Consider the following 27,245-nt stretch of genomic DNA (forward strand, 5'->3'; position numbering starts at 1 on the left):
AAATCATGGAATAGATGTGATAGAAGTTTCTGTGTACAATGAATTTACCTTTTTTCTCCTTTACAGTTTACTGTCAGAACTTCAACCCTAACTTCAAGGAAAGTGAAATGAATGTGATTGCTGCTGACATGTGCACAAATGCGAGGCGTGTCCGTAAGCGATGGTTGCCCAAGATCAAGTCCATGCTGCCCGACGGGATGGAGGTGTACCGAGCAGGAATGGGCATGGGTGCTGCCGTGGGGTTGGGCCTGGCGCTGGCCACCCCTCAACAAGGTGTACCTCTCCCTTTTGATGCCGACTTCAAGACCCTAGAGCAAAGGTTGTATCCGGACCGTAAAGACCCCCTCAGAACTCACCCGGCTCTGACTGAGGGCAGCCCGGGGTCTGGGGCGGCCGGAGCAGAGGCTGAAGCTGAAGCTGAAGGAGGAGCCCCGGAGGAACAGGAGGAAGACGAGGATGAAGCCGGGTTGGAAGGTGTAGACGGGTCACTGGGGGCACCAACTTTGATCCCCGGCGCCGAGGCTGGCAGTTGTGGCGATATGCCGCCCGAGCAGGAAGCGGAAAGCTTTGGACAAGGTCTGAGGGTGAATGGACAGTGAATGTTCCTTCTGCGCTGCCTCAAGTTGTGAAATCCGTTCACCACCTACATTTTCTTTTGCTTGCTCTCTTACTCTTAGATCTCTTCCACCACTCCTTCCTCTCCTCTGTGCTTCCTCCACAGGAACTATTCAGCACAAAGAAGCTATGCTCGTGATCTATTCAACAGGATCTGTCATACATGCATGCGCACATGTGTGCTTGTGTACACATACACTCAAACAATGACAGCGTGAGTTGACACAGGCATGACATGGATCATACATTCTACTCCGCCCATGTCTTAGTATATCCAGTATTTATTTAGTATTTCAGCACCCATAGCAGTATTACAAAGCCCTGATAGCAGAACAAACGGGTATAATGATTCATCAATTCAGCGCAAAACAAAAGCAACAGCTGCTTTGCTGGCAGTTTGTGGAGTGTGGTATAATGGTTTGTAAAATGATTCTGTTTTCTTGGAAAGCTGCTTCTGAAAATAACCCATGTAACCTTGGGAAAAATAGATTATGGAAACACTGATCCCTGAACTACAGCTTATTTCTGCAGTGTTTGACGACCTTACATCATGCTCTTAAAGACTGTTATCATTGACGATTATATTTAAATAATAATTCAACAGAACAGCTTTGCTTCTATAAGATATTACTCATAGTACTTCATTTTACTATTTTTTTGTGAAAGCAAATGACCTCTCCGCAATCCAACAAAGTATCTTAATCACATGAAGTCGTTGTTTTTTATGCATATTAGGCCTTAACATATCGTATTAGTTTGTTGATGTGATGCCTGTGTCTGCTTCACAAACGTGACATACACACATGTGCGCCCACATCCCCAGCCTTTAATATCTGCACACATTCATCAAGAAACACTGTCCAAAAAAATGGAGTAACGCTTTGTAACTTTTAAAAATCCTTTTAGACTCACTCATATATGTCGGAGAGAAACAAACGCCAGAGACGTGAACAAGAACATACACCAAATCCAAGCTTGCATGCATGAATAGAAACAAATGATACAAAAAGGAAAAAAAAACAAATCCACAAATCTACAAGTTAAGAAAACAGCTAGCTGCCTCGAGATACGCCATTAATACGCAAAAGGACTTTTTTTCATTTAAAACCGGGATCTGACCTCAGCCTGACACGTTGGAACTGATCTGCATGTGAACTGGGAGTACATGTACAGATAGGAGTTTTTTTTGGGTTTTTTTCTTCCTTTTTTGGTTTGTTTTTTGCAGCAGTTTGTTTTGTGTTATCACCATGAGGTTGTGAGTTTACTGTATGTAGTAGTGAGAGGAAGTGCACTACACTAAATGGTAGAAGAGGAGCACTGTTTCACCCTGATGTGGTGGAGTGATTGGCGCGAAGACTATATAGACCTGCTTCCATGTTTTTTTTCCCCTTTCTGGTCAAGTAGGGGAAGGGCGGGGGGGGGGGGTAAATTATTAAATATAATTAAAGAGAGCAATTTCTGCTGGCTTATTGCATTTGCACTCAGAAACCGAGGAGTTTAGCGTGATGTGACTGCAATAAAGACTGAAAATTTCCTCTACGTCACCCTGAAAACGGGGTGACTTGGAGAAGAAGCAAACGGCCTATCGGATAATGACTGTTTCTGTATTTTTGGCGGGGAAGGGATCCAGGGAATGTCAAATAGGGACTTCAACCTGTATTTGTCATTTTCTTTTTGTCAGCTCACGTAGCCTTTCTTTGTTGTTATGTGCATTTTACATTTTCACAGATTCACTGTCGCGTTTTCTTTTCTCTGGCTTTCTGTGTTTTCTTGAGCACTAAAAGCACATGTGATCACAAGAGTAGACCGTTCATTACGTTTAGTTTATGAATTAACCCCTAAACTAATGGTAATATAATCCACCCAATTTTTTTTCTCCAAAACTTTTCTATTTAAATTGGTCAAAACATGTAAATAGAAAGATTTTTACCCAATGTGGGAGATGATGGTATAAACTAAAGGTTATATATAAAATTGAATATATGCCCATGATAAATTCAAGCACTTTGCATTGGTGTTGTGCCACTTTAAAAGGTTGGGCCAGATTATTCTGTATGTTTAATGTATCCTGTACCAGGTTCTTTGGGTGAAGCTTTAAAATGGCCTTGCACAAGTAGCACAGGGTGATAATTGCACTAGGTAAGAATAACAACGTTTACAGTACCTGTTTTTTTATGATAAAAAATGGGATCTGCCATATGAAGCAAGGCTGTGTCTGAGTGTCTGATGGTTGAATGTAAATTGTAGCACTGCTTTAGGAAGAGTCTAAGCCTTGATTGAACATGGAAAAAACTGTCTTTTAGCAACTCACCTTTTCCTTAATTGTATACTACCAAAACACACCATAAAATACCGTGAATTTGACTGTGAGGCTGAGTTTAAAGCTTTCCTGATGGTGTTGTTAATAGGTCTTCCAATGTGGCAAAAAACCAGGGACTACTACTCAAACAAACACATAAATGAAATTCTGTTTTTACTATTGTGTTGTGTATTTTTACTGATATCTGTCCAAAGTGTATCATTTTGAAACTTCTTTTTTTCTTTTTTTACTGTAATGTACATTTCTAAATGGCCTACATGTGTTTACAAAGCTGATAAAATTGGGTAAAAACATTCTTCAGTATTTAATTATTTGTTTCAGTTTTTTATTTTATTTTATTTTAATTCCTTCAATATTGGATGGTTCATCTATATTACATATTCCCAAAATGTCTCAGTAACATTTTGCATTTACTTTCCTTTAACAGTTTTTACATTACGTTCCACAAATAGCCTCCAATGCAGTCAGTCAAATAAACTAAATAAAACTGAAACTCCATGTAATTATCTGATAAAAAAGTATAGAGTAAAAAGGACACATACAAAAATATGTATTTTTCTCCGTGTTTATTCATACATAATGAAATCAAGTCTTAAATGTTTCAAACACAGTTTAGTAAATGGTCAAAATTTATATAATATGGGGGGGTGGGGGGTGCTGAAGGGTTTGTGTAGCAGTGCCTTAGACTGTAACTGTGTGGATGTGGATGTTGTGATGTTCAGTGGAAAACAAATAACCGAATGTGATAGAACGCAGACACTGAAAAAACTGTTTAATTACAGAAGAACAAATGGCTGAAAAAGTTCCTTTCAATAACCTTCGCTTTGTTTAACATATGTATTATTTTTAGATTTTTTTTTATTATCACTGAAACACATTTCCAACCAGATGAAGAGGATTCCCTACATTAAAGGTCCAGTGTGTAAGATTTAGGGGGATTTAGGAGGATCTAATCACTGAAATGGTATTCATGATTCGTTTTTTCTTAGTAGTCATGAGTTCTTTAAATCTGCATTGAGTCTGATGTGTTGGTGTGATGTTTCTACACTAGCTCAGGATGCACTTCCTCCTCTTAACTCTTTTTCTCCTAGAATGATTGAAACAAATACTAGCTCCATAAGAGCTTTTGTTTTTTTTTTACGGCCACCGTGGGGAGGATGAGAGAGCAATTTATTTGGGTGCTTTCTGCAGCTTTACCACCAGAGGGCACTAGATATTACACACTTGTCCTTAATGTTAGGAAAAAAGCATGAATTTCACAGTCACAAAACACATGAGGAGATTTTGAGGAGAATGTGCTCATCTCACTCATGAAATAGACATTAACCCCACAAAATTCTGAAATCTGTTAATTTTCTGTCATATTTCAAATATATTTGCATTTTATAACTTTCTCCTTTCTCCTTATCCATGCATATTCTGTACATGTGAATAGTGGTGAATTTTCTCATTCATTTGCATTTTTTTGCTTATTTCAGCCAGTTTGTTCACTTGTGTCTGCCTTGCTGTAAAATCATGTAAACTGGACTCTGTCCCAACCGAAAAAAGAAAAAAAAAAGGAAAAGCACCACAGTTTTATGAAAACTTTTTTCTATTACACTTGGTGTCTTTTATTTTTCTTGTGCAAGGTGAATTAGAATAATGCACTATAAACTGAGTGATTCTCAGAGAATGTTCTGGCCAACCTTTGGAATGATGAGCTCTGTTTAAGGTGGCTAAAGAAAAGCCGTGTAAAATATATAATGTCCTCTCTGTATTTTTTTATGTTGTGGAATTTGTCTGGCTTATCACTGAAACATAATAAGAGAAGAGGACAGGTTCATAGGCTGAAAAGATCCATTTTTCACCAAATTTCCTTTCCAAATAATTTGCATTTTTTTGCTTTCTAAAATCTTACATATAACTCTGTCCATCCCATATTACTGTAAAACACTTATGAAGCAGATCTTTGTTTCATTAATTGAAGTGTTTATCCTGAAAACAGTACATTTATATGCAAACAGACACTTGTAACATAAAATGCATGCCATTCAGACATTCACTCTAACCCGATGAAACCTCTGATCTTTATGCACCGTGTATTTTAATGCTGAATAACTTTTGTCACTGTTAGCAAACAAAGACTGTGGAGTGTTGCAGTGGGTAGGGTTGTATTTTTATCACACACCCTGGCCTTCTAATGAATGTTTGCATTCAGTTTAACTTATTGTACAAATGACAGCAATGTAGTGATAAAGAGTGAAATCCATATATATTAACTACCCAGTTGAGTGTGCATTTGAACCTTCAGCAAACTCAGAAAAATGCACTAAAAGTTTGTATGTGTACGTACAGTATGTGTCTTTGAATATAATGCCAGCACTTTAGAACTTAGACAACAGAAAAGAAAATGTCAAGATTTTGAAAGAGGAGAAAGCAACTTTTAAAGCCATGTGCTCAGAGCGCTGACAATCAGAATAAGGATGTGACCCAAAGTGCACTATGGGAGATCTGACATGAACTGTGCTCGTGCTGTTTGCTTTGTCATTCTCCAGCTTGCTTTGGTCTTAGCTTCTAGCCTATTTTCATAGAATGGAGAGACATAAAGATGTTAACTGCAGCCTTCTCGGTTATAAGTGAGTTTCTCTGCAACAAGGACTGACTGATATTTGATCATACCTTGGTGCTTCATAAAAAAAGAGCTGCCCCATGTTGACATGGGCCATATCTGCTATGCTCTGGTAAGCATGGGCCAAACTCGGTCCTCCGTCTGGACTTAATGGTAACCTCATTATGGACAACAGTCTATCGAGGATCTTATCTTGCAAAACTACATTTTGATCACAGTATTGTTCTTCACTATTAACAGGGCTTGGACCAGCCAAACTGGGATGGGACAATTTTAGTGTTGATACTGCTTTATGTTTCAAATGAAAAGTGTTTAATTGTGTATGCGCCTTCTGACTCAAGCATCAATAATATATACAACAGAAATGCAAGTTGCCACTTTTGATGTTGCATAAAAACCTACCTTTCATTCCCATCATGGTATTTGCCATCACCAGTTTCAGTTGTGTGATCCAAAAGTACCTGATTTCTTTAAATGCAATACAGAAAAATTTGCTTTCTAATAAAAGTCCTTACTTCACCAATCATTGACTTTTGCCTGTGTTGTTTGGTTTCTTTTATTCACCAGCATAATTTTGCTCAGCACATTATTAATTAATTTATTAATTACAATGTGATCTGTTTTACTTGTGAATATATTAAATTAGTCACGAAAACATGCTTACTTACTTGTAAAATTTTAGAAAATATGATGATGATCATGGTTACTATTAATATTTTTATTATTACATCTGAGAAAGAACACAAAACGACAAGAACTGTTTTACTTCGTCAAAACACACATTTCTATAGGAGCCTATTTAAACTGCACAGGGGTTTAGGTTATGACTCCCACCGTACATTTAGTTGAAATTACTTTCAGGGTCAAATCGAGGAAAACACACCAAATCATTTTTCCAACAGATGAACAGTCGCATGCTGATGACGTCAAAATAAATTTGCGCGGCGTGTTTTCGAGTTCTCAGGAGACAAATGTGGCTCATGAGATATTTGTCTGAATACACGTTATAAACTTCAACAAGTTTACCCATAGAGTAATAGAGTATCTACTTCAAAATGAGTGACGACGCAGACTCTCCCCCTGAGAGGGAAATGAAGGTAGGCTGAGTTATTGGCACCTTGTTTTGACAGGTTAGCTTGCATAAGCTAGCATTTGCTAACGCTGTTTTAATTCATCATGAAGGTTTGTGGTAGCTTTGCTGTTTAGCTTGTTAACTGCTAGATCTGGTTCTTGTTAGCTGTTCATATAGACCAAGTGTTTCCAGGTCAGACACTTGTGTTACAATAGCAGGTCCATTCTGTTTTGAGAATGCAACTTTATCTTGGCCGATTATGCTAGCATGTTAACGTTTAGCATTAAAGTACTGTGAGAGGTTATCCTAATCTTCAGGCTAGGAACATTTAAAACCACCTCCACGATTTACCAGGAGGCATAATAGTGTAACTGTACCTTATTTTAACAAACACCAAAAACTTTAGGTCAGTCATGTGACGCACAATTAGCTGACTTTAAAATAGCTCTGCTGGTCTGTAAGTCTCTCCATGGTCTAGCACCAAAGTATATCTGTGACATGTTGGTCTCATATGAACCATCTTGGACCCTGAGAACCTCAGGGACTGGTCTTTTGCTGGTGCCCAGAGTCAGGACTAAACAGGGTGAAGCTGCGTTTCAGTTCTATGCAGCTAAACTCTGGAACAGTCTTCCTGATGATGTGAGACAGGCCTTTACTCTGACAATGTTTAAGTCCAGGCTGAAAACGGCTCTGTTCAACTGTGCATAGAACAACTGAAAGGGTTCTCTCTGCACTCTGACCTTTTACATTGTATTAATTGATTATTATTTATGTTTTATAGGTTATGTTTTAATTGTAATTGTGTATTTTTAACCTGTCTCTTTTCCATTTTTGTAAAGCACTGTGAATTGCCCTGTGTATGAATTGTGCTATATACAAATACATTTGCCTTGCCTTGCCTTACCTAACCAACGGAATGATGATTGTTTACCAAACGGTTATACAACCACTTCATTTTTTCGTATGACATTAAAATATTTAGTTTTAAAAATGTATTTTTTTTTATAAAAAATTGATTATGAACAATGTGTCACACAGTTCAGTCAGATAGCACCGTGATTTAAGTACATTATCCATCCTCTTGAACGTGTTTACACCACATAAGTTCTTGAGGTGAGGTACAGTTAAATGGTGCAGTTAGTGATCTGAGACTCTTTGTTTACTACCCATAGTGGCAAGAACACATTGGAAAAACATTTGTTTTTGCTGTTGCAGGATTTTAAATTCCGTCAGATGAAGAAAGCACGAGTTTTTGATTCCCCTGAAGATCTGCCAAAAGATAGATCTAGTCTTCTCGCCCTGTCAAACAAATTTGGATTAACGTTTGTTGGGCTTGATAGAACATTTAAAGTTTACCTGACCCAAGACATCCTTGATGCTGATAAAGTTGATGGCAACCCCAATGAAATAGGTAAGTTTCACCACTACATGCTCTGTCTTCATTTCATTGTTTTGAGAGCATTCCTTCTTCCATTCAGTCCATTCATGTCATCTTTCTTCCACATGTTATTCTGATTTTCCTTTTTCTTCTAGTTGAGGGGATTGCAGCTTTGTCGGAGGTAACTGTGGATCTGACTCTGCACCACTTGGCACTTAGTTGTGATGAACTGACTTTATCAGTTTGTGGCATGTCTGAAGAGTCTGGTTTGTTCCTTACATTCTATGATGTCCGCACCTTCATGAACAGGGTAAATATTGTTAATTATCCTAATGCATGTGGGTTTGAGGTATGCATTAGATTTTTTTTTTATGTTCTGCTGCATAACAACTAAAAAACTACAGTTAGAAACATAAAAATGTAAAAAAAAAAAAAAAAAAAATCTCTCATGAAAATGTTGCCTTACATTGTAACCTGAAAGAAATTACTCATAAGATGTGGTGCTTAACACAATAGGCTTATTCAGAATTTGGAAAATCATGATAGAGATTATAAATAAAGCGGTCAAGATGAATCGTAGTTTTTTGTGGTTTGGAGTTTTGGCATAACAGTTTAGAATGTAAGAACTGTAAAGTTTACATTATAGCCAGACATTATCACATATTAGCAGTGGTGTTGCAGTGACATATTCACAGGCAGAAAGCATTTATTTTTTGGTGTAACAACTTGAATAGTTGTCAGTAGTTGTTGAGTCACATTGTCCCCCTTCCATACAATGGCATAGTCCAATACGGTATGGTCATTTTTTGGCAGAGTCATGGAGTGTGGGTCCTTCCCCATGAAGATTTCATGTTATTTGACTAAAAACTCCATTTTCATAAAACATAAAGCTATTGTCATCACATTTATGCTTTAAAAAGTGCACGCAGAGGTCATAGACCTGTTAAAATATTAAATTATATTTCTCTATAGAATAGAATAGAATGCCTTTATTGTCATTATACACATGTACAATGAAATTAAAAGAGTGTGGAAGTAGTCATAGTTTTTCACAGTAATGGTAACTGGAAATTAACTTCTGCTTGTGTGTGCTGTTTTAAGGCTCTGCCTCATCTCACAGATATATTATGTTCTGTCACTGACAACCTGAAATTATTTTTCACTCTGAGAGAAAATGGACTTTTGGTGTGAGAGCTGGTATGGAAAATCTGAGCAGAATTAAAGTGAGCACAGGCCAGTCTCTGTCAGTGTTATAAACAAACACAACACAGACATCTGTTGGCATCATAACTTTTTTGCTTAAATCAAATCAAATTTTATTTATATAGTGCCACATCATAACAAAAGTTATCTCCTGACACATTACATTTAGAGCTGGTCTAAACCAGACTCTTAATAACCCAATTCACAGACACCAGCAGAATCCTCCAGGAGCAAACACTTGGTGGCAGTGGAAGGAAAAACTTCCTTTAACAGACAGAAACCTGGAGCAGACCCCGACTCTGGAGGATGGGCGCCTCACATGACCAGTTGGGGTTAGAGAGAGAGAAGGGTAGAGTGAGAGAGAGTGTATAGGGGAGCACAGCTTAGCTTAGCACAATTTAAAAAGTACAATTGCTGTTGCTAGTATAACTACCAATGACTAGCATAAATACCCATAACTGCTAATACTACTACTCCAAATGCAAGTACTAACAGTGGATATACTACTACTGCAGTTGTTTGTATCAATAATAGAAACCTCTACCGTCTATGTAACTATATGCTAAACAGTATCAGTATATGGATAAAAGAATAATAATGATTATTATCTGATGTCAGATCTATTTGTGAACAAAAACATTTAAGTTTGTACCAAAAGATTAACATTAGTAATTATATCCAGTGTGTCTGCCGAGGAGCTGCTCAGCTCCTGTAAAACCTAATGTTGGATACTAACAAACATGAATGTTTAGAAATAAAGAAATTACAGTTATGTTGCCATTAATATTTATATTCAGCTTATCTCATTGAGTTGGTTGATTTCTCCGTTCTCAGTTGTGGCTCTCACCATTTCAGGGTCTAGCTTGGTTGTGTGTTTTGCACACAAGAGTGTGCATGTGTGTGTTTTGCAAAATGCAGAATATATGGTTAATTTCATTTTCATTGCTGTTTATTGTAACATTAACAGCACACTCTTAGTTTGTCCCAAAATTAATTAACATTGTTAGCGAAATAGATGCATAAGACTCTGGTCGCCACAATATTTTTAGTGGATTTTAAGATAATGGCGGAAACCATGGTACGATACAGACCCTGTCGGGCTGCCACAGCCTATAGCCTACCAGTAATGTTTAAAACAGCAAAGTCACTCTAGACAAATGTAAAATGTCTGTAAAATAAATAACAGTCTTAGGCCTCAGTCACAAAGATTCTTATGAACGATGGGTTTGTAAGAATCTCCCAGTTGGTACAAAATCTGGATTTCATGGAGAGAGCAGTTGTTTCTTACAGCAAAAGTTCTTGTGGACATCACTAGTCATGTTCACTTTCACCTCTGCAAAAGTCACTTCATTTCATTTCTTCATTCATCTTCTGAACTGCTTTATCTTCGAGAGGGTTGTGGGGGTACCGGAGCCTATCCTAGCATTAGAGATGTACACGCACAATTTGGTGATGATTGATCGCTGTTTTGAGACATTTAGCTACGTTAAGCTTTTTTACATTAAGCGTTTTAGAATGTCCCAAAGAAGATACAGAGAAGACAGAGACATTGGTGAGTGCAGCCATGGATACAGAAGCAGCACCTCTATGGACAGTATGACACTCTGTGAGGCTAAGACCTGACTCATTACTGTCTTCCAGTTATTTTGGGAATATCCTGAAATCAAATCAGTTCTTTTTCTCTGATTTCTTACTGTTATGTGTCTTTATATTTACCACACTTGTCACTGTTGAACATAACTTTTTTCCCCGGCCAGACAAGAGCACAGAAGTTACCCTTTACATCGCTGCAGCCGGCACTGCCTCCAGGCATGTTTGTGCATGATCTGAAGTGGAATCCAGTTCAGGCATCGATGTTGGCGGTCTGTCTGTCTGATGGCAGTATGATGATTGTGGATGTCGCTGATATTGTCAAAGTGCAGACAGAGCTACCTGCCTCAAATGGCATCACAAGTAGTGAGTAAAAGTCAATTAAATTACATAGATGAAAGTTGAAAATGATGTTTTTTTTCCTTCAAGTGAAATGTGTTGCTTAGTCATTCTTGTGCATGAACAGAAAACGATCTTGTCTGTGCTGTGTGTTTCCATTGTGTCTCTAACTTTAGATGCGGTTAATTTGTTTTGTTTCACACAGTTTGTTGGAGTCCAAAAGGAAAACAAATTGCTGCAGGGAAAATGAATGCCACAGTCAGTCAATATACTCCAGTAAGTGAACCCAAATCACTATCATTTAATATAAAATGTTTATTGTTCCCTGTGGATTGCAGCAGCCAACTGAATAACTGATTTTCTCCCCTACTTAAAAGGCTTTAGAAGAAAAGAAAGTCATTCCATGCCCAAATTTCTACAGTTCTGACAACCCTGTCAAAGGTGGGATGGCTTCAAAATTATTTGCAAAATTAAATAGTAAACACTAATGAACCACACACACCCCATATTCTGAGTTCCACATCCTGCAATTACCAGAATATCAAAGTTACATAATGGAAGAGTTTATCTTTTTATCAGTACATTACATATTCTCTTTTGTTTGCTTCTCACTTTCATCACTGTGCCAAGCATGTCTGTGACTAATGCCTTTTTGTCCTGGCATCTCTCTCAGTTCTGGATGTGCTGTGGCTCAGAACATTTGTGTTTGCGGTGGTATACGCTGCTGCTGATGGGTCCCTGGAGACCCCTCCTGAGCTGGTAGTCATCTCCCTCCCTGTGAGTACGCCAAACATCTGGAGTACTTTTAATTTACATAATCACATTTGGATTTTATCACATTTTAGTCCTGCTGTCTTCGTCTCTCTTGGCCCATTTTTAAATAGTCTATATACAGGTAAATACAGGGTTGTTGCTGTTAGGAATGTATTTGTCATGTTTGTTTCAAATGATACCTGCGCGAGGCAATAGTATTGTTATCTCTGTAATATCTTTTATGTAACATAGTGACTGCTTTGTGAGAGCAACACTGTTGAAACTTCAGTCTTTCATCAGTGTGGGTTTGTTGAGAGCCAGACGGCTTTTTAGGTCATTACATGTTTTAGTTGTACTCACTCTCACGAACAGAAAAAGAACACTACATATAGTCTGAAGAGACAGTTCAGGTTGCATAGTTATTATACCCCCGCCAGCCCCATAGGGTGGGGGTATATAGGATAGTAGCGCGTTGACTTGTAATAATCCACAGGTTCTAGAAGCAGTAGAGTTGATAAAATGGAGACCAGAGTCAAACTTACAGGTGTAACATGCAGATTAGGAAGAAATAGAATGGCCCTCGTTTTGTTGTGTATTGAAATCCAAAGAAAACAGGAAAGAATGCATTCATAGTTACGAGGGCCGTTCAATAAGTTCATGGCCTCACCCAGAACAGAACAACACAGACTGATAATTTATATTTTATTTTTCAACATAATCTCCATTTACAGCAATGCACTTGGTCCATCGATGTTCAAGCATCACTATCCCATCACGAAAGAATGTAACATCCTGTATTATAACAACCAGTATTTCTGGGTGAGGCCATGAACTTATTGAACAGTCTCGTATCTTATGTATTTCTTTGAAAGGACTTTACACCATTACTGTATGACTTCATCACATTCACATTACTGGATGATTTGCCTAAATTCACTGGTGTAAAACACAGATTAGGAAGAAATAGAATGTTCCTGATTTTGTTTTGTATTGACATGGACATGGACCATAGACTTTTACACAGGACTGAACATGATGGTTCATTGCGACTCACTGGTGTCCTGTGTCCGGATCTGCTGAACTGCGGTCTGTGTGATCTGAGTCGTAGTGTGTGATCACAACCGGATCCGGTTCTCCCGTCGTGTCCCGGTTTTTTCCGTTGATCCGGATCCAGTCCCCTCATTAGCGGCTGTGAATGGACTTGTCCATAGGCCGCCTGAAAGCCCACTGTAATTTTGAAAACAACTAATAACTCTAAAAATATTGGTTGTATCAATACGCCATTTTCACCTGTCTGATGCTTGACCCAAAATACATAAGTACTTCAAAAGGCAAAGGCTAGTGCTCTCCAGTTTTTCAGTTATAGAGCAGATGCACATACACACACAGAGGCCACTTGGCTTTTATAATATACACCAGCGCATTGACCTGTGTGGATCCACAGGTTCTAGATGTGACAGTTTTTCTGCTGTTGTGTATTCATGTATGCTGTACCGCAGTTGTCCAGCAGTCACCACATAAGCATTCTGGCTATAGCAACATGATTGTAATGCTATTGTATTCCAAAATTACTAGTATCTCCCAAAAATATTGGTCCTATCAGCTTGCCGTTTTCACTGACCGATAGGCTGTGAGTTATTGTGAAGGCGATGTGTCTGTCTTTGTCGTCTTCGCCATCTTCATTAGCAATTTCTTCAAACATCTCTGATGAAATTACTGGTTGGATTCATTTCAAATTTTATATGTACTGGTAGTTTCTTTGGGGCAATGTCGCCAAAATTTTTCATAGTTTCGAGATATTTTGATTTTTGAATTTTTGTCAAATTTTTTAAATATTAAAAATTTGCCTTTACTTATAATGGTCCATATTTTAATGGTTTATAACATGGAAATGTTTACATATATCAATATATTTACTCTTGAGCACTGATAGGAAGTCTTATATGGACTTTGATTTAATTCATTGAGTTATCCTCCAGTGAAAGTACCACCCACTTCTCTTAGGAAATTGATCTCCTGCATCAAGACCACAGGACTCTAACATAGCAGCAGAACCTGGCAACTTTTGCAAATTCAACTTATTATTTCTAGATAGAACACACTGGGACATTGGTCTTATTTTCTAGTATACACCAAGAAATCTGTCTGTTGTTTCACCTGTCCGTCCATCCATCAGACACATTCATGTCAGCCTGGCCATTGGCAGAAGGTTGAAATGTTATTGCTTTTATGCTTGTAACATGTTGTATTCTTTTTCAGAACTTATTCTACATTTGTGTCGAAAGACTGGGAAACCTGAGCATTTAGCACTTTAAACCAGACAGTTAGATTACAGCCTTAAATTATGTATCCGTCATTATGTGTTAGAGAAAATTTTAGAAATGGAACATTATTAGTTGGTTAAAGATAAAGGAATTTGTTGTATTTACTGTATGTCACATTTATTTATTTATTTCAGAAAAAGGAGGAGAAAGTGGAGACAAAGTATCTTAACTTCAGTGATCTGGTGTACGGCAGCTGCACTGAGCGACAGCACCATTACTTTCTCAGCCACATAGAGGACTGGTAAGGATGAGCATAATTTACAGGCATTTACAGTTAAGGGTTGGGATGTAATGGTGTTTACTCACTTCAAACCAGTCCATGTGTCTGATGTTGTTTTGCTGTTTGCTTGCTGGTGTAAACTTTTGCTTTGCCTCTTTTTTTTTTCCATCATCAGGGACCTTGTTTTTGCAGCTTCAGCAGCTTCCATTGAAGTGAGCGTTATAGCCAGACAAGAGGACAAGGTACCTAATTAAATACTAAGCTGCATCTAACACAAAAAGACTTTTCCATTTAAATTACCAAGAAGTAAGAAGTAAATCTGTGTCGTGAAAAAATACATCGTTAGGACTCAAATGATTGAGGAAAAAATGTTCTGTAAAATGAGTTTGGTTCAAAATATTTTTGGCCACATTCACAGAAGGACTGTGGTGCTTTTGAAGCTGCTAAACCACTTTAAATGAGTCACAAAGTAGCCACAAATAGTGAAATTCACTGCAAACTGTGCTGCCAGTCAAATAGCATCATATGCATGTAGTGCCTGTTCTGTTAGAATGGATGGAGTTTAGAGAATATTCATATATTCTGTGCAAAATTGGTACCTTTCTTTGCAAAAAAAAGACAAATTTCCACTCAGTTTACTTGTGTAGAAAACTGGTGTCAACTGAACACAAACTCACTCAGACTCTCTATTTTCTTTCAGATGTTTGAGTTTGTGAAGGTTGAGTGACATTAGATTAATATGCAATGACATCAGGATAAAATGATCAGTCAGACATTAGGGAGACCAAGTGGGTTTTCGGTTCATCACAGACTTTCACCCACTTAAAAATTAAAAGTCCTGACAGCACTGATAAAGATCAGGATCCTCTGCCACAAACTCTGTCCAAGCCTGGAATGTGCAGCTACAGGACAAACTGCATTGATTAGAAACATATCCTGACTCATATGGTATTGATGAAGTTGCACTGATTAGTTGTGTATAAATTTGGATCTGCTTATGTTTTCGGTTGCTGTGTGACACTTTGGCAGCTGTGAGAACTGAACAGATTGTTTGTTGTCTAATGTTTCAGACATAGACTCAGTCATATTAACCGCTGTATCCTGTTTTTAAAGACAAAATAGTAGATTGTTTTATGGATGTGAAATATTAATAAATGAAAGAATCAGAATATGTGAGTTTTTTTATGATTATGGAGGTGATAGGTTTGCACATATCTGGTAATTAAAGTAAAAAGTAATTAGAGTGTTTTTATTCTCTGTAATTTTCCATCATGAATAAACCTAATACTTAATTTGTTGTTTTTCTGCTTCCGTAGATGCTTTTTTATTGGACATAAGTTGATCAGGACTACACAGGCTACATGAACATCAGCATGTTTAAGACAAACTGAGTAGCGTGTGGAAAAAAAGAACTGTCTGTATGAGTAGGAATCATGAAATGTTGTTGTTAAACCCAGATGTGGGAGCTGTGGGTGTTGGAGGACGCCAGCAGAGCCGAACTTCCAGTGTCTGAGACCAGTGAAGACACTTTGCCCCTTGGTTTAGCCATCGACTACACCAGCCAGCAGGAGATCCACATCAGTAAGTTCACTAGGTTTTTTGTTCACTACTTCTTCACCCGTCCAGATGGATTATTCACATCGACTTACTGGTATATTGAATGTTTACATTTTCTACGTACCAGACATAGAATTCAAAGATCATTAACAGTCAACAGTCAAATTGATGCCAAAAGCCAGTGAACCTCTCCGTAGGTTAAAAGTACTACTAGTGAATAATTACATGATCTTTAAGCAGGTTTTTTGCACCAGTGTGATTTAGTACTTAGCATTTTTAACATCAAATGTCATTTAATTGACCAGTTCAGTTTCCATGAATATTGGGGTGCTTACAAAATACAGTAAAAACTATAATCTGTGATTTGTTGAAAACGTTTCTTTAACTGGTAAAAGTACAGAGTAGTTGAGATTGAGGCAAAGGCTGGAAATGCCGCGTTTCCACTATGTGGAACCGGCTCGGCTCGACTCGACTCGGGTACCAGGTCCTATTCCTGGAGACCGTTTCCATTACAGGATACTACCGACTTTACAGTGCCTGGACGTCTTAGCGATGTGGTGCATTACTTCCGTTTCGTCTGCTCAGAGAGTTGCTGATAAACTCACTCATTACGTGTTGTCTCGTCAAGCTCATGCTGAATTTTTACGTCGGCCACCAAAGACTGAATCTCGACCAACTGTGGTGTAGTTTTGGGGGCTGTCATCATGTGGATTATCCTACCGGTATATTTACTGTCAACTTCCACATCTGTTTTTTGTAAAATGGTGGGTCACAGAGACAACTCTCTGACCAATCAGTGGTCAGCAGTGTTTACACGTCACATTTTAGTATCTGGTCCCCTGTCTTAGAACCTCAGCGGAGGCGATACCAAAAAACTAGTATTGGGTACCAGATTCCAGGTCATTTTTCGTAATGGAAATGCAAAAAGGCCAAGTCAAGTCGAGTCGAGCCAGCACCATGTAGTGGAAACGCAGCATATATGAGTAACTTTGTTGTGTCAGATTAGAAGGTTAATGCAGAACAGATTATGGATCATGACTGGATATTGAGGCTTATGGTTCCTCTGAAATCCCAGACATTTTACTACATAGATAACATCTTAACTATCAGCATACTTTAGTGTAAATAAATGGTAGAACATATGTTTCCGGACACACTCAGGGTAGGACAAAGAATACAGGTTACTTCCCGCAAGCCTTTGTAACCAGGAAATCTCACCTTTAACAGCATGTATGTAACACTACAGACAGTACCTTACCGGCGTCAATAATACTATTTTATTCTAGGGATAATTTACAGCAAACTATGCCAGCATCTGTGTAATATACCGCTTACAAGCAGCTACTTTCTTCTGTTTGCAGTCTGTCATTGTGTTTGTTGTTTTTGTCATCAAAACTACATTTTCGTGTTTGGATATTTTTGCTGGTCAAGTGTCCAGAGTTTGTATCCTGTAAAATTTGCTTGGAAATACTAGGTTATTTAGATATCACTGGTTTCACACTCTACATATTCTACAGTTAAGACAGGGTCAAAATTTCTGTATAATGTTTTAGCCTACTAATTAACATGTTAGTATGGAACTACAGACTAGAGTTGGGCCAGTTAATCTATTAAATATATGATTTTTTTTTTTCTGTTTAATATTATTTAATCCATTGTTTTCTGGCAACACGAACTCAAAATAAAACATTAAAATGTCCAAAATATTAATTCTTTACTGAAATAAAACTATACTAAATAGGGCAGCAACTAATGACTATTTCAATAGTCAACTAGACAGCAATAAAATACTTTTTTTCCCCATTTTATTCAGAACAATTCCAGTGCCTAACACAGTAAAACAAACAAATACTTAAGAGTTGCAATCAGCAATAAAATATATAGATTTTTAAACAAGTGCATGAAGTCACTGACAACCTGTCGGCTAATTTTATCATCAGCTATTTCTCAACTAGACGATGAGTTGTTCCAGCCCTAGTACTAAACTACTAGACCTAATCTATCTCATGTTCAACTGGAGATGCACATCCCCAGTCTATGTATTACAAGAAAACAGATTGCATTTTGAAGTTTTGTTAGCCAGAAAGGTCTCCAGAGGAATAATGTCTATTTTGTGTCTTTTTTTCATGTTTTTGCAAAACAAAACTTCCATTAATTGAATGAATTCAATTTTGTCCAGCCTAGTCTTTACAAGGATGAGTCATGGTTCAACACTTAGTGCCAAATTAGTCAGTTTAGACCAGGGGTGTCAAACTCAGTATATTCCTGGGGCCACATTCACCCAATATGATCTGAAGTGGGCTGACCCAGTAAAATAATTATAGTGAAAAAAGTATAATTACATTATGAAAGTGTTTACATCTACAAAGTTTCCGGTTTTGACCCACGGGCCGTGTGTTTGGCACCTGTGATATGGACTCAGAAGAAAGTTTGACCTTTTGCCATGTATATCACATAATATTGTAAAATTGCTATTGTTTTTTTGGAATGCGGTTTGTATTACTTTAATTATAGTAATAAGTCATGCTGAATATATACAGTTTAAGACAACACTAAAATATATCTATCATCAGCTGCTGTGATATCTCATATTAATCATCCTGAATAGTAAAACACGTCATACTTTGGTTATTAATGCTATGCCAATAGTTCATTATAGTCACAGGCTGCAGTGCTTTTCTCTATTTGTTCTTTCACATTCCTACAAACCTTTGATTTGTGTGTGATGAAGTTGTTTTTAAGCATATTAAAGGTATTCTGTAATGGAATAGGACCCAGTGGAATTCCTAATGTACTCAAGTCAACTTTAGTTTTCATATTGTAGCTGGTGTTATCTGGTCTGCAGCATCCTGTTGTCTTAGTTTAAGACCCAAAGCATTTTGTGTTGAACAGTCTACTGATCAGCTGAAATCCATCAGGTTCTTGTGCATACAGCTTTCCACTGCAGTGCTCTATTGCAGCATGTGTAAAGAATAGTGATAAGCTAGCGTCTCAGTACACTGTTTTATCTTAACTGGCCCAGTCTGCCAGACATGCACGTAGAGCTGCTGTTGCTGTCTAGTCACATCTCTCCACACTCGCTCTAAGAACTCCCTCCCCGACAGGAAAAAAAAGAAACCCTGCAATTTGAGCAACATTTTGACATGATTGTAGTCTGATCAAAACCTTTATCTGAAGTGAGACATTAGATAGAGAAAGCGAAGGGAGAGTAACGAAAGAGTTATCTGTGGAAAAGAAAGCACTCATTAAAATGGCTCAGACAAGCTGGAGGACCACAACAAACAACAAAGCCAGACAATCCTGTAGCAGAATGCTGATGAGGTTTACCGTGTGCCTTTCCCTTCTGTTCACTCTCTTTTTCACCCTTTATCTCTCTGCGTCTCACACTCTCTCAAACTTTAGTTTTATAACTTGGTAAATAAGACGCTGTTTTTCTGTTTGCGGCTGTGTTTGCAGTGGGCCTTTTTGCAGGGAACTTAAGATCACATACTTTCTTAAAATATAACACTTTGCTGTGGTGATGTCCCGATGTGAATTTTTTTGCTTCCGATCCAAATTTTTTATGATTAATTTTGCCAATACCAATCCGATACCAATCCAATACTGATACTTTTTACTATGAAATTTTGATTTAAATTTGGAGTCATTATTTATAGGTTATGTTAGTTTTAGGTCACAATTGGGCTGAATGTGGACTCTGAACTTAAACAAGTATGACACCTTTGACTCTTAATAACTTAGTATAATTTTTGTACTTTCCAAATTCATACTGTGGGCCAAATGACAAACTTTGGCGGGCCAGTTTGGGCCCGCTGGCCATATGTTTGCCACCACTGCTATAGCGTGACTATGGACGGCCAGGGATTATATGTGGGTTCGTTCCGTGCCATATGTACCTCACAATGAGTATGCACAGATAATACGACTGTACAAAGTGAAAGTGAAACTTATAGACACTTTACTAATTCCTTGGCTCTCACAGATTCAGGTGCACTGTGTGTGCATTGTGAGCGGCGTGGACTCCATGTGCACTGTCTGCGGATGTTTAAGGTTTCATAGTGGAGCATATCAATTTCCTACATTTACATCATCCTACATTGTGTGATATTGAGTATGAGTATGAGGAGTTTACATGGCCATAAAAATTGAGCTTTGCTTGGACTTGTCCAGCAGTCATCTGCTTTGGGTCTGCCTCAAGTATGCACGGACAAAAAGAGGTTGTCCAGAACACATTAAATACGTTGACAAACATCAATATGCGTTGGAGATAAGTTCAATAGAAGTTACTCATAGGTTCGAAATAAGTTTTTGGTATGCTAAACATTATCTCAACGTATTTGGATTTATGGGGCTGGAAGGGATTCATGGCATTTGAATTAATTTCAATGGGGAAAACTAATTTAATATATGAGCAAACTGAGTTACGAGCTCCACCAAAGAACGAATTCAACTCGTAACTCAAGGTACCACTGTACATGATAATAGTCAGACATGTTCATCAACCGCTGGCATCTACGGAGGAAGACCCAACAATGTTGTCATCTGCTGATATCAGTAAGTTTTACTTGAATCACTGAAGATATGAGACAGAGCTGAAGAGGAAGAACAAAAAGGACAAAGTGTTTCTGAAGTGACTAAAAAACCTCTGACTAATGCGTCTTGAATTTGGAGCGTTAATACAATTTCATCACTTAAATGTTGGTTTAGACTGGAATTGCCATTTTTGTCTGCAGCCCACAGCGCACTGCGTGATTTGTGAAAGTGCACAAAAGTGGGTGTGAAGCGCTGGAAAGAGTTAGTTTGGCAAGAGGCAGAAGAGCGTGGTGGTGTTTTACTAAATGATGCATTCAAGGACAGTTTGAAGTTGATCACAGCCTGCTCAATAATTGTTTAGCAAAAGGATTAGAATGATGGTCTTGATGTAATGTTGAAAAAATTTCTTCTTAAATGTTGTCTCTGATCTTGTTCATATATGGTATTTCCCCCCCTTTGTAGGTGACGAGAAGACCCTGCCCCCAGCCCCCACCATGTTGCTGCTGTCCACAGAGGGGTTACTCTGCCCGTTCTCTCTGCTTAACCTCAACCCTGGGGTTAAGCAGCTGGTTACAGCCCCCATCCCTTTGGCCCTGGAGGGGGAGAGACTGCCCAAGCCAGGTAGAAAACCAGCAGCAATTGAATTTCTCTTAAGTGATTTTCATTGTCATTATGATCAGAAACAGCTGATTAACAAATTCACTTACAGGGAGGACAGACCTTATTTTAACGCCTTACATAGTCCTTTAGGAACAGAATTAGGAGCCATATTTTAATGTTTTTGAACAAAAAATACATTTCAAGGGTATTTTATTTAGTGCAGCAAATTCATATGTTCATACATTTCATATGTTCATAATTAATAAGTTATTAATTTAAAAAAGTAATTACTTATGCACTGGCAGTAGTTGATTTGGGATAGATAGAAGGGTTGGTTAAATACAGAAAAATACGTGACACTCACAAAATATTTAGTGATATTTAAACCCATCTTTTCATAGCCATAACTGAAGCATTTTCATTTTCTGTAAATCCAAACACTTAAAGCAGTTGGAATACAAACTCCAGTCTTTGTTGAAGTCCGTGGTGGATAATAAACCTCTAATATTTCAGAAGTGTGCAACTGCAACACTTTTTTCTGGCAACTGGGTTGAGAATCTGCACTGGGAATGGAAACATTCATGAACTGAATATTTGGAGTTTTTGTTTTAACACAATTGAAAGAGGCCTTTTAAAAATGAGGTCTTTTTTCTCCTTAAAGGCTTACGTTTTTAATACCAGAGTAAATCAGAACAATCTGTTCATGTTCCCATATAAAACAATACTATTTGTCTTTTCTGTGAACAGGATTGATGGCAGCTGCCTCCCTCAAACCTGCAGCATCAATCCCATCAGCCCCAGCTGCATTCTCTGCCCTCTCTCCTCCCTCTGTGGCTGCTGTGACTCCCCCAGTCCCTGCTGCCCCCTCCTCCACTGTCCCATTCAGCATCACCGCCACAGCCCCAGCGTCCTCAGCTCCATCAGGCTTCACCTTCTCTGTCCCATCTACTGCCTCTGCCCCCGCTCCTTCAGCCTTCTCACTGTCCAGTATGTCCACGCCTTTTGGCTCGGGACCCTCCAGTTTCTCTTTTGCCTCCAAACCTCCATCTGACACTCCATTGGCACCATCGGCCTTTTCCTTCAGCCCTTCCATCAAACCCTCAGTAGCAGCTCCATCTCCAACACCAACTCTGGCTCCAGCTTCAGCTCCTGCTCCAACACCTCAGAGTGTCGCCCCCCAAAATACTGTGAAACTCAATCTAAATGAGAGGTACGTAGTTACTTCTGACCTTATATGGCTTGTATCATTACAGTAATTCCAAGGGATATTTAGTTTAGTTTCTATTTAATACTTTTTCACCAAAGTTTCTGTAGTTTATCAGCTGTGTTAAAGTGATTCTTTTCTGTTTTGTCTGTAATCTGTCCATGTCTTCTGTCATGATGTTGGTTAACATTTCATGTCCAGAGAAAAAATAGAAAGTCATTAAACATTTTTAAATTTTTTTTTTTTTTTGGGGGGGGTTACACAACTCCTCTGCTGTGAATGGGTAAACTCAAAGAAAATGTGCTAACATCATACACAAGCAGCATCTTAAGATGTTATGGTGCTGTGGGGTTATTCCAGGCTCTGGTTATACATTCTAAACTAACTTTTACATGTTTTATTTGGGTACTTAAATATCTAAAATTGAACAATCTGGATTTTAGGCCTAAAATACTTCATTCTTAAGTCTTTAAAATTGACTGGATTGTACAAAAGAAATATGGAGCCAGCTGCATATGAAAATTGGGAACAATAGTAATGACACTCTTGGAGTCAGTGAGAAGTCAGAGTAACATATGCATGTGTCATCACCCAGTGTTGTTCTGCATTCACATCAGGATCATCATCGAAACCCAGCCCCAGTGGGGAAAAAAAAAAAAAATTCTGCTTCTTCTTCAGGTTTTCATCAGTGGAGAACACAGCTCCAGCCACACAGCCCTTCTCCTTTATTTCCTCTACACCCAAAACAATTGTGTCTAATTCCAGTAGTTTGACCGCCCCACCGGCATCTGCCACCAAGCCCCCCGCTGTGTTAGGTAAGAGGGTCCTGCCTTCGTTAACTCTCATATGCTTCATTCTTTAATGTTTTAATCCCCAGTTCTGTTCTTATCTTGTAATCCTTGTAATTGTGTGATGACTTGGGTTGTGAGTTTAATATGCTGTCTCAGCCCCAGTGCGTCCAGTCCAAACCACCACGCCGGCCACAGTTGTCCAGAAACCTACGCCTGCTGCTCAGGGACATGCCCAGACTCCACAGGTCATATCTCTGTATTATAAAGAATGCTTATCATCAATGCTTTTGATCATATTTTGGTGAAAATCAGTATGTACCCTTCACATACACACACACACACACACACACACACAGAGTTCTTCAGCTGCTATTAATTAAAATGATAAGAAATGTAATTATATTCAGTTTCACTTGGCCTTTTTTCAACCCTTAAGCTACTGTATTATATTCAGAGAACAAGTACTTCTGGTACAACTGTGAGCACAACAACTAGCTAAACATGCTTGCAGTATATACTGAAGACAATATCTATCTATCTATCTATCTATCTATCTATCTATCTATCTATCTATCTATCTATCTATCTATCTATCTATCTATCTATCTATCTATCTATCTATCTCTCTATCTCTCTATCTCTCTATCTATCTATCTATCTATCTCTCTATCTATCTATCTATCTCTCTATGTGTGTGTGTGTGTGTATATATGTATATATGTATATATATATATATATATATATATATATATATATATATATATATATATATATATATATATGCACACACACAGACACAAACACACAATATTGGAAAAAATACTTGGTACCAGTTTCATAGAACCACTCACATACTGTATAATATTGGATAAGATACTAAGTTTAGCATCAGCAATTACATGTACTAGAGGTCATACATAATTATATTTAAAATTAACTTTACAGTTTATTTTGAATATGCAACAAAACAAACAAATTAATCCTACTTTAGTCCTTAGAAATTAAACAGATTGCAAGAAAACATGAAAACTTATGCATATACATGAAAACGAAATATGACTTCATTCACCTATTCAAAAAGGGGTGGGAGGAAGTCTAACTTATAAAGTAACTTATAAAGTATTGTGTAGAAGAGAGCACTTATCTTGCAGTCAGTTTCATTTCATCATAAAATGGATGTAATTGAAAAAGAAAATGCCCATATGCAATGTCCTAATAAGGGGATATAAAGAGTAGGTAAAAGATGGCTGTAGATACAGATACACGTCTGTCAAAAGTATAACCAGAAGATCTATGACTGACTGATGCTAGAAATGTCTGTTTCACCACTAAGTAAAACCTAATCTGCTAACCTTCCATTAATTAGCTTTAACCTTAGTCATTTGTATCACTTTGAGCCAGCAGTATCAGTTTTCTGACGTCATCCAACATTCACTGACTGTTTACGACAGGTACACCAGTGTTGTGGTTCAGAGCACATTACTCAGTCTTAGCAGTAGACACCTATGTGAGTTTGGACGCAAGTTTGGATGTTTTTAAACTTTGGTTTCGATGGTATAAAGACAAAGAGAGACATACAAGTGTGTTCAGCTACACAACAAAACTTTTGTTAGTTTTATATCTTTTTGGGTGTCTTCATAATTTGTTAATCTATGGATTAACAATCTATGGATTAACAAATTATGTTAACTATATTCATAGTAGTTATCTGGTTTTTACAAAACCAACTATTTCCACAAATTAGCTGTTTATTAAGTAACTGGGCCTCTTCTCCCAAAACGCTTTATTGTTTCAAACCAGGCTCTAGTCTCCCTTTAAAGACCTCGAGACTGTGATTTGTTTATTCACCTCATGTTAAGTTTAACTGCTGTAGAACTTTACTAGTAGGGGTTGCTAATAACAACTGAAAGTCCAGCTGAAACTCAGTACTGAGAAAAAAAAAATACATTTTTATTATTTTACAAGTTTGAGTAGCTAGCTTGAATATTCTTAAGTTTTAATATTCTTTGTGTGCAGGCAGCAGTGAGTGTAAAGGCCCTGGAGAAGCAGCTTCAGCAGAAGAAAGACTCTGATCCCATTATGGCTGGAATATTGGAGGAGGTGAGACTACTATGTATCACATTTGTTAATTGGCACAGCTGTTGAAAGAGTGTGAGCCTGAGATACCGTTCGTTTGTCAAGCTCACATGTTATTGGAATGAGCGTGGGCTATTTTTCCCCGAATACCTTCACAAGTAACTGTGTCTATAACTTGTCTTCAGATTGCACACTTTCAAAAGGAGCTGGATGATCTCAAAGCAAGAAGTGCAAAAGCAGACTTCAAAGTTGGTACCAATGAGGAGATGAGGGAGTTGAGGAAGGAGTCGGAGGACCTTCATATCTTCACCTTGGAGATTAAGGAGACCACTGAGGTAAGACAGTCACTGAGGGGGCCTGAACAAAACTATATTTCTTGAACTGCACCAAACCTCTCTGCACAATGTCACCAAAGACAGTTCAATCCATCCCACACCACAGATGTGTCTCAGTCAGAATGTTCTTTAAATATAACTAAATAACATATGATTTGATATGATTTACAGAAAAACACCCCTATTATCTATAGTCTGCTGGGTGTATCTAGACTGGCTGAACTATAATATGGGCTTCCGCATTCTTTTTTTCTTTTTACCTCCACCAGGAGGTATTGTGATTGCTTTGCTTTGTGTGTTTGCGTGTGTGCATGCGTGTTTGTTTGTTAGCAAGATAACTCAAAAAGTTATGGATGGATTTTCATGAAATTTTCATGAAATGTTGATACTGGCACAAGGAAGAAATGATTAAATTTTGGTGGTGATCGGGGGTGGGTGAGGGGGCACGGGGGCCCACTGATCTGCCTTGGCAGAGGTCTGCACTCTCTGAGTGCTTTTCTTGTTTCATATTGTTTGTGCTTTTGCGGTGAATCCAGCTTATCATGGATTCAGTATCCTCTTCACACTCTGTCCTAAATGTGTGTTTCTCAGTCTCTGCATGGAGACATTGGCACACTGAAGACCACACTGCTGGAGGGCTTTGCAGGGGCAGAAGAAGCCAAAGCTCAGAGTGAACTCAGCCGAGACAAAAATTACAGGCAGCTGCTGTACAAAAAACCCCTGGACCCACGGAGTGAGGAACAGCTGAAGGTGAGACCCTGTGGACACATGTCCTCCAATGTAGCGGTGAATGGATATTGGTTCATTAACAATGGGAATATTCTTAACACTTCAGCAATGGTATTATATTTTTAATCAGGAGATTCGTAGGCTGTACCAGTATGTCATGTTTGCTGTGGAAGATGTTAATGACGTCTTGGATGTGGAATGGGAGAAACATTTGGAGAAGAAGAAAAAGCAGAAGTATGTGCAAGACATGACAAATATACTGTATCTGGTAACTGGACACATACAATATTTGATCCACAAAGGACATGGAATAAGTATGTGATTATGTATGTTTTTGTTCTGTGTGAAATCCTTCTCTTCGTTGTAGACACATGACTGTGCCTGGTCGTGAAGGTCTCTTTACCACACTGTCCAACAACCTGTACATAATCAACCAGCAGAAGAACAGACTGGACCACCTGGTTAAAGAACTCACTTCACTGCACCTCTACAACAAGTCTCAGACCTTAATGAGCAGTACTTCTGCAGCACCCGCTTCCAGGTATGGACCTGGGGGTGAAGGGATGTCAAAACCACAGGGAATAAATGATTAGTGATTATTATTTTTGACTTTGATCCAAGCGTGAGTCCCTGCTGAGTAGGACTGGGAGTCAGACATGATGTTTCCAGGGAACTCACATAGGCTACAATTTGAATCTAGTTTTCACATCATTATAAGCGAATAAAGTCATCTAAGCATGTCATTTCACTTTTGATAACTGACATAACCTACTCCTGCTGCTCAGAGACACACCCAGACTCCACAGGTCATGTCTTATGCTTATCGTCCGTGCTTTTGGTCATATTTTGGTTGAAATCACTATTTGCCCTTCACACACAAACACAGAGTTCTTCAGCTGCTATTAATTAAAATAAGAAATGTAATTATATTCAGTGTGTCAGTTTCTGTTCTCCATTTGTCAACCCTTAAGCTACTGTATTATATTCAGAGAACAAGT

The 27,245-nt window shown here is 38.2% G+C and overlaps 2 protein-coding genes across 5 annotated transcripts in view; both read left to right on the forward strand.

Annotated features, from left to right (window-relative positions):
* nacc2 (NACC family member 2) overlaps positions 1 to 6,067 on the forward strand; it is a 51,786-nt gene extending 45,719 nt beyond the window's left edge. For all 4 annotated transcript variants that reach the window (XM_030148422.1, XM_030148423.1, XM_030148425.1 and 1 more), the window contains exon 7: positions 67 to 6,067. In XM_030148422.1, the coding sequence (XP_030004282.1) occupies positions 67 to 599 (533 nt within the window). In that variant the 3' untranslated portion in view covers positions 600 to 6,067. The remainder of the gene's footprint in view (positions 1 to 66) is intronic.
* A 415-nt stretch (positions 6,068 to 6,482) lies between these two features.
* Positions 6,483 to 27,245, forward strand: part of nup214 (nucleoporin 214) — a 51,213-nt gene continuing 30,450 nt past the window's right edge. Inside the window, 19 exon segments of the mRNA XM_030148420.1 lie at positions 6,483 to 6,640; positions 7,831 to 8,026; positions 8,149 to 8,303; positions 10,954 to 11,152; positions 11,331 to 11,401; positions 11,503 to 11,566; positions 11,799 to 11,902; positions 14,337 to 14,443; positions 14,598 to 14,664; positions 15,880 to 16,003; positions 20,975 to 21,133; positions 21,860 to 22,322; positions 22,995 to 23,131; positions 23,264 to 23,352; positions 25,124 to 25,207; positions 25,369 to 25,518; positions 26,110 to 26,268; positions 26,378 to 26,481; positions 26,615 to 26,788. Of these exon segments, the coding sequence (XP_030004280.1) occupies positions 6,599 to 6,640; positions 7,831 to 8,026; positions 8,149 to 8,303; positions 10,954 to 11,152; positions 11,331 to 11,401; positions 11,503 to 11,566; positions 11,799 to 11,902; positions 14,337 to 14,443; positions 14,598 to 14,664; positions 15,880 to 16,003; positions 20,975 to 21,133; positions 21,860 to 22,322; positions 22,995 to 23,131; positions 23,264 to 23,352; positions 25,124 to 25,207; positions 25,369 to 25,518; positions 26,110 to 26,268; positions 26,378 to 26,481; positions 26,615 to 26,788 (2,648 nt within the window). The 5' untranslated portion in view covers positions 6,483 to 6,598.

The sequence above is a fragment of the Sphaeramia orbicularis genome, chromosome 12 (assembly GCF_902148855.1).
Source record: "Sphaeramia orbicularis chromosome 12, fSphaOr1.1, whole genome shotgun sequence".
Classification (NCBI taxonomy): Eukaryota; Metazoa; Chordata; class Actinopteri; order Kurtiformes; family Apogonidae; genus Sphaeramia; species Sphaeramia orbicularis.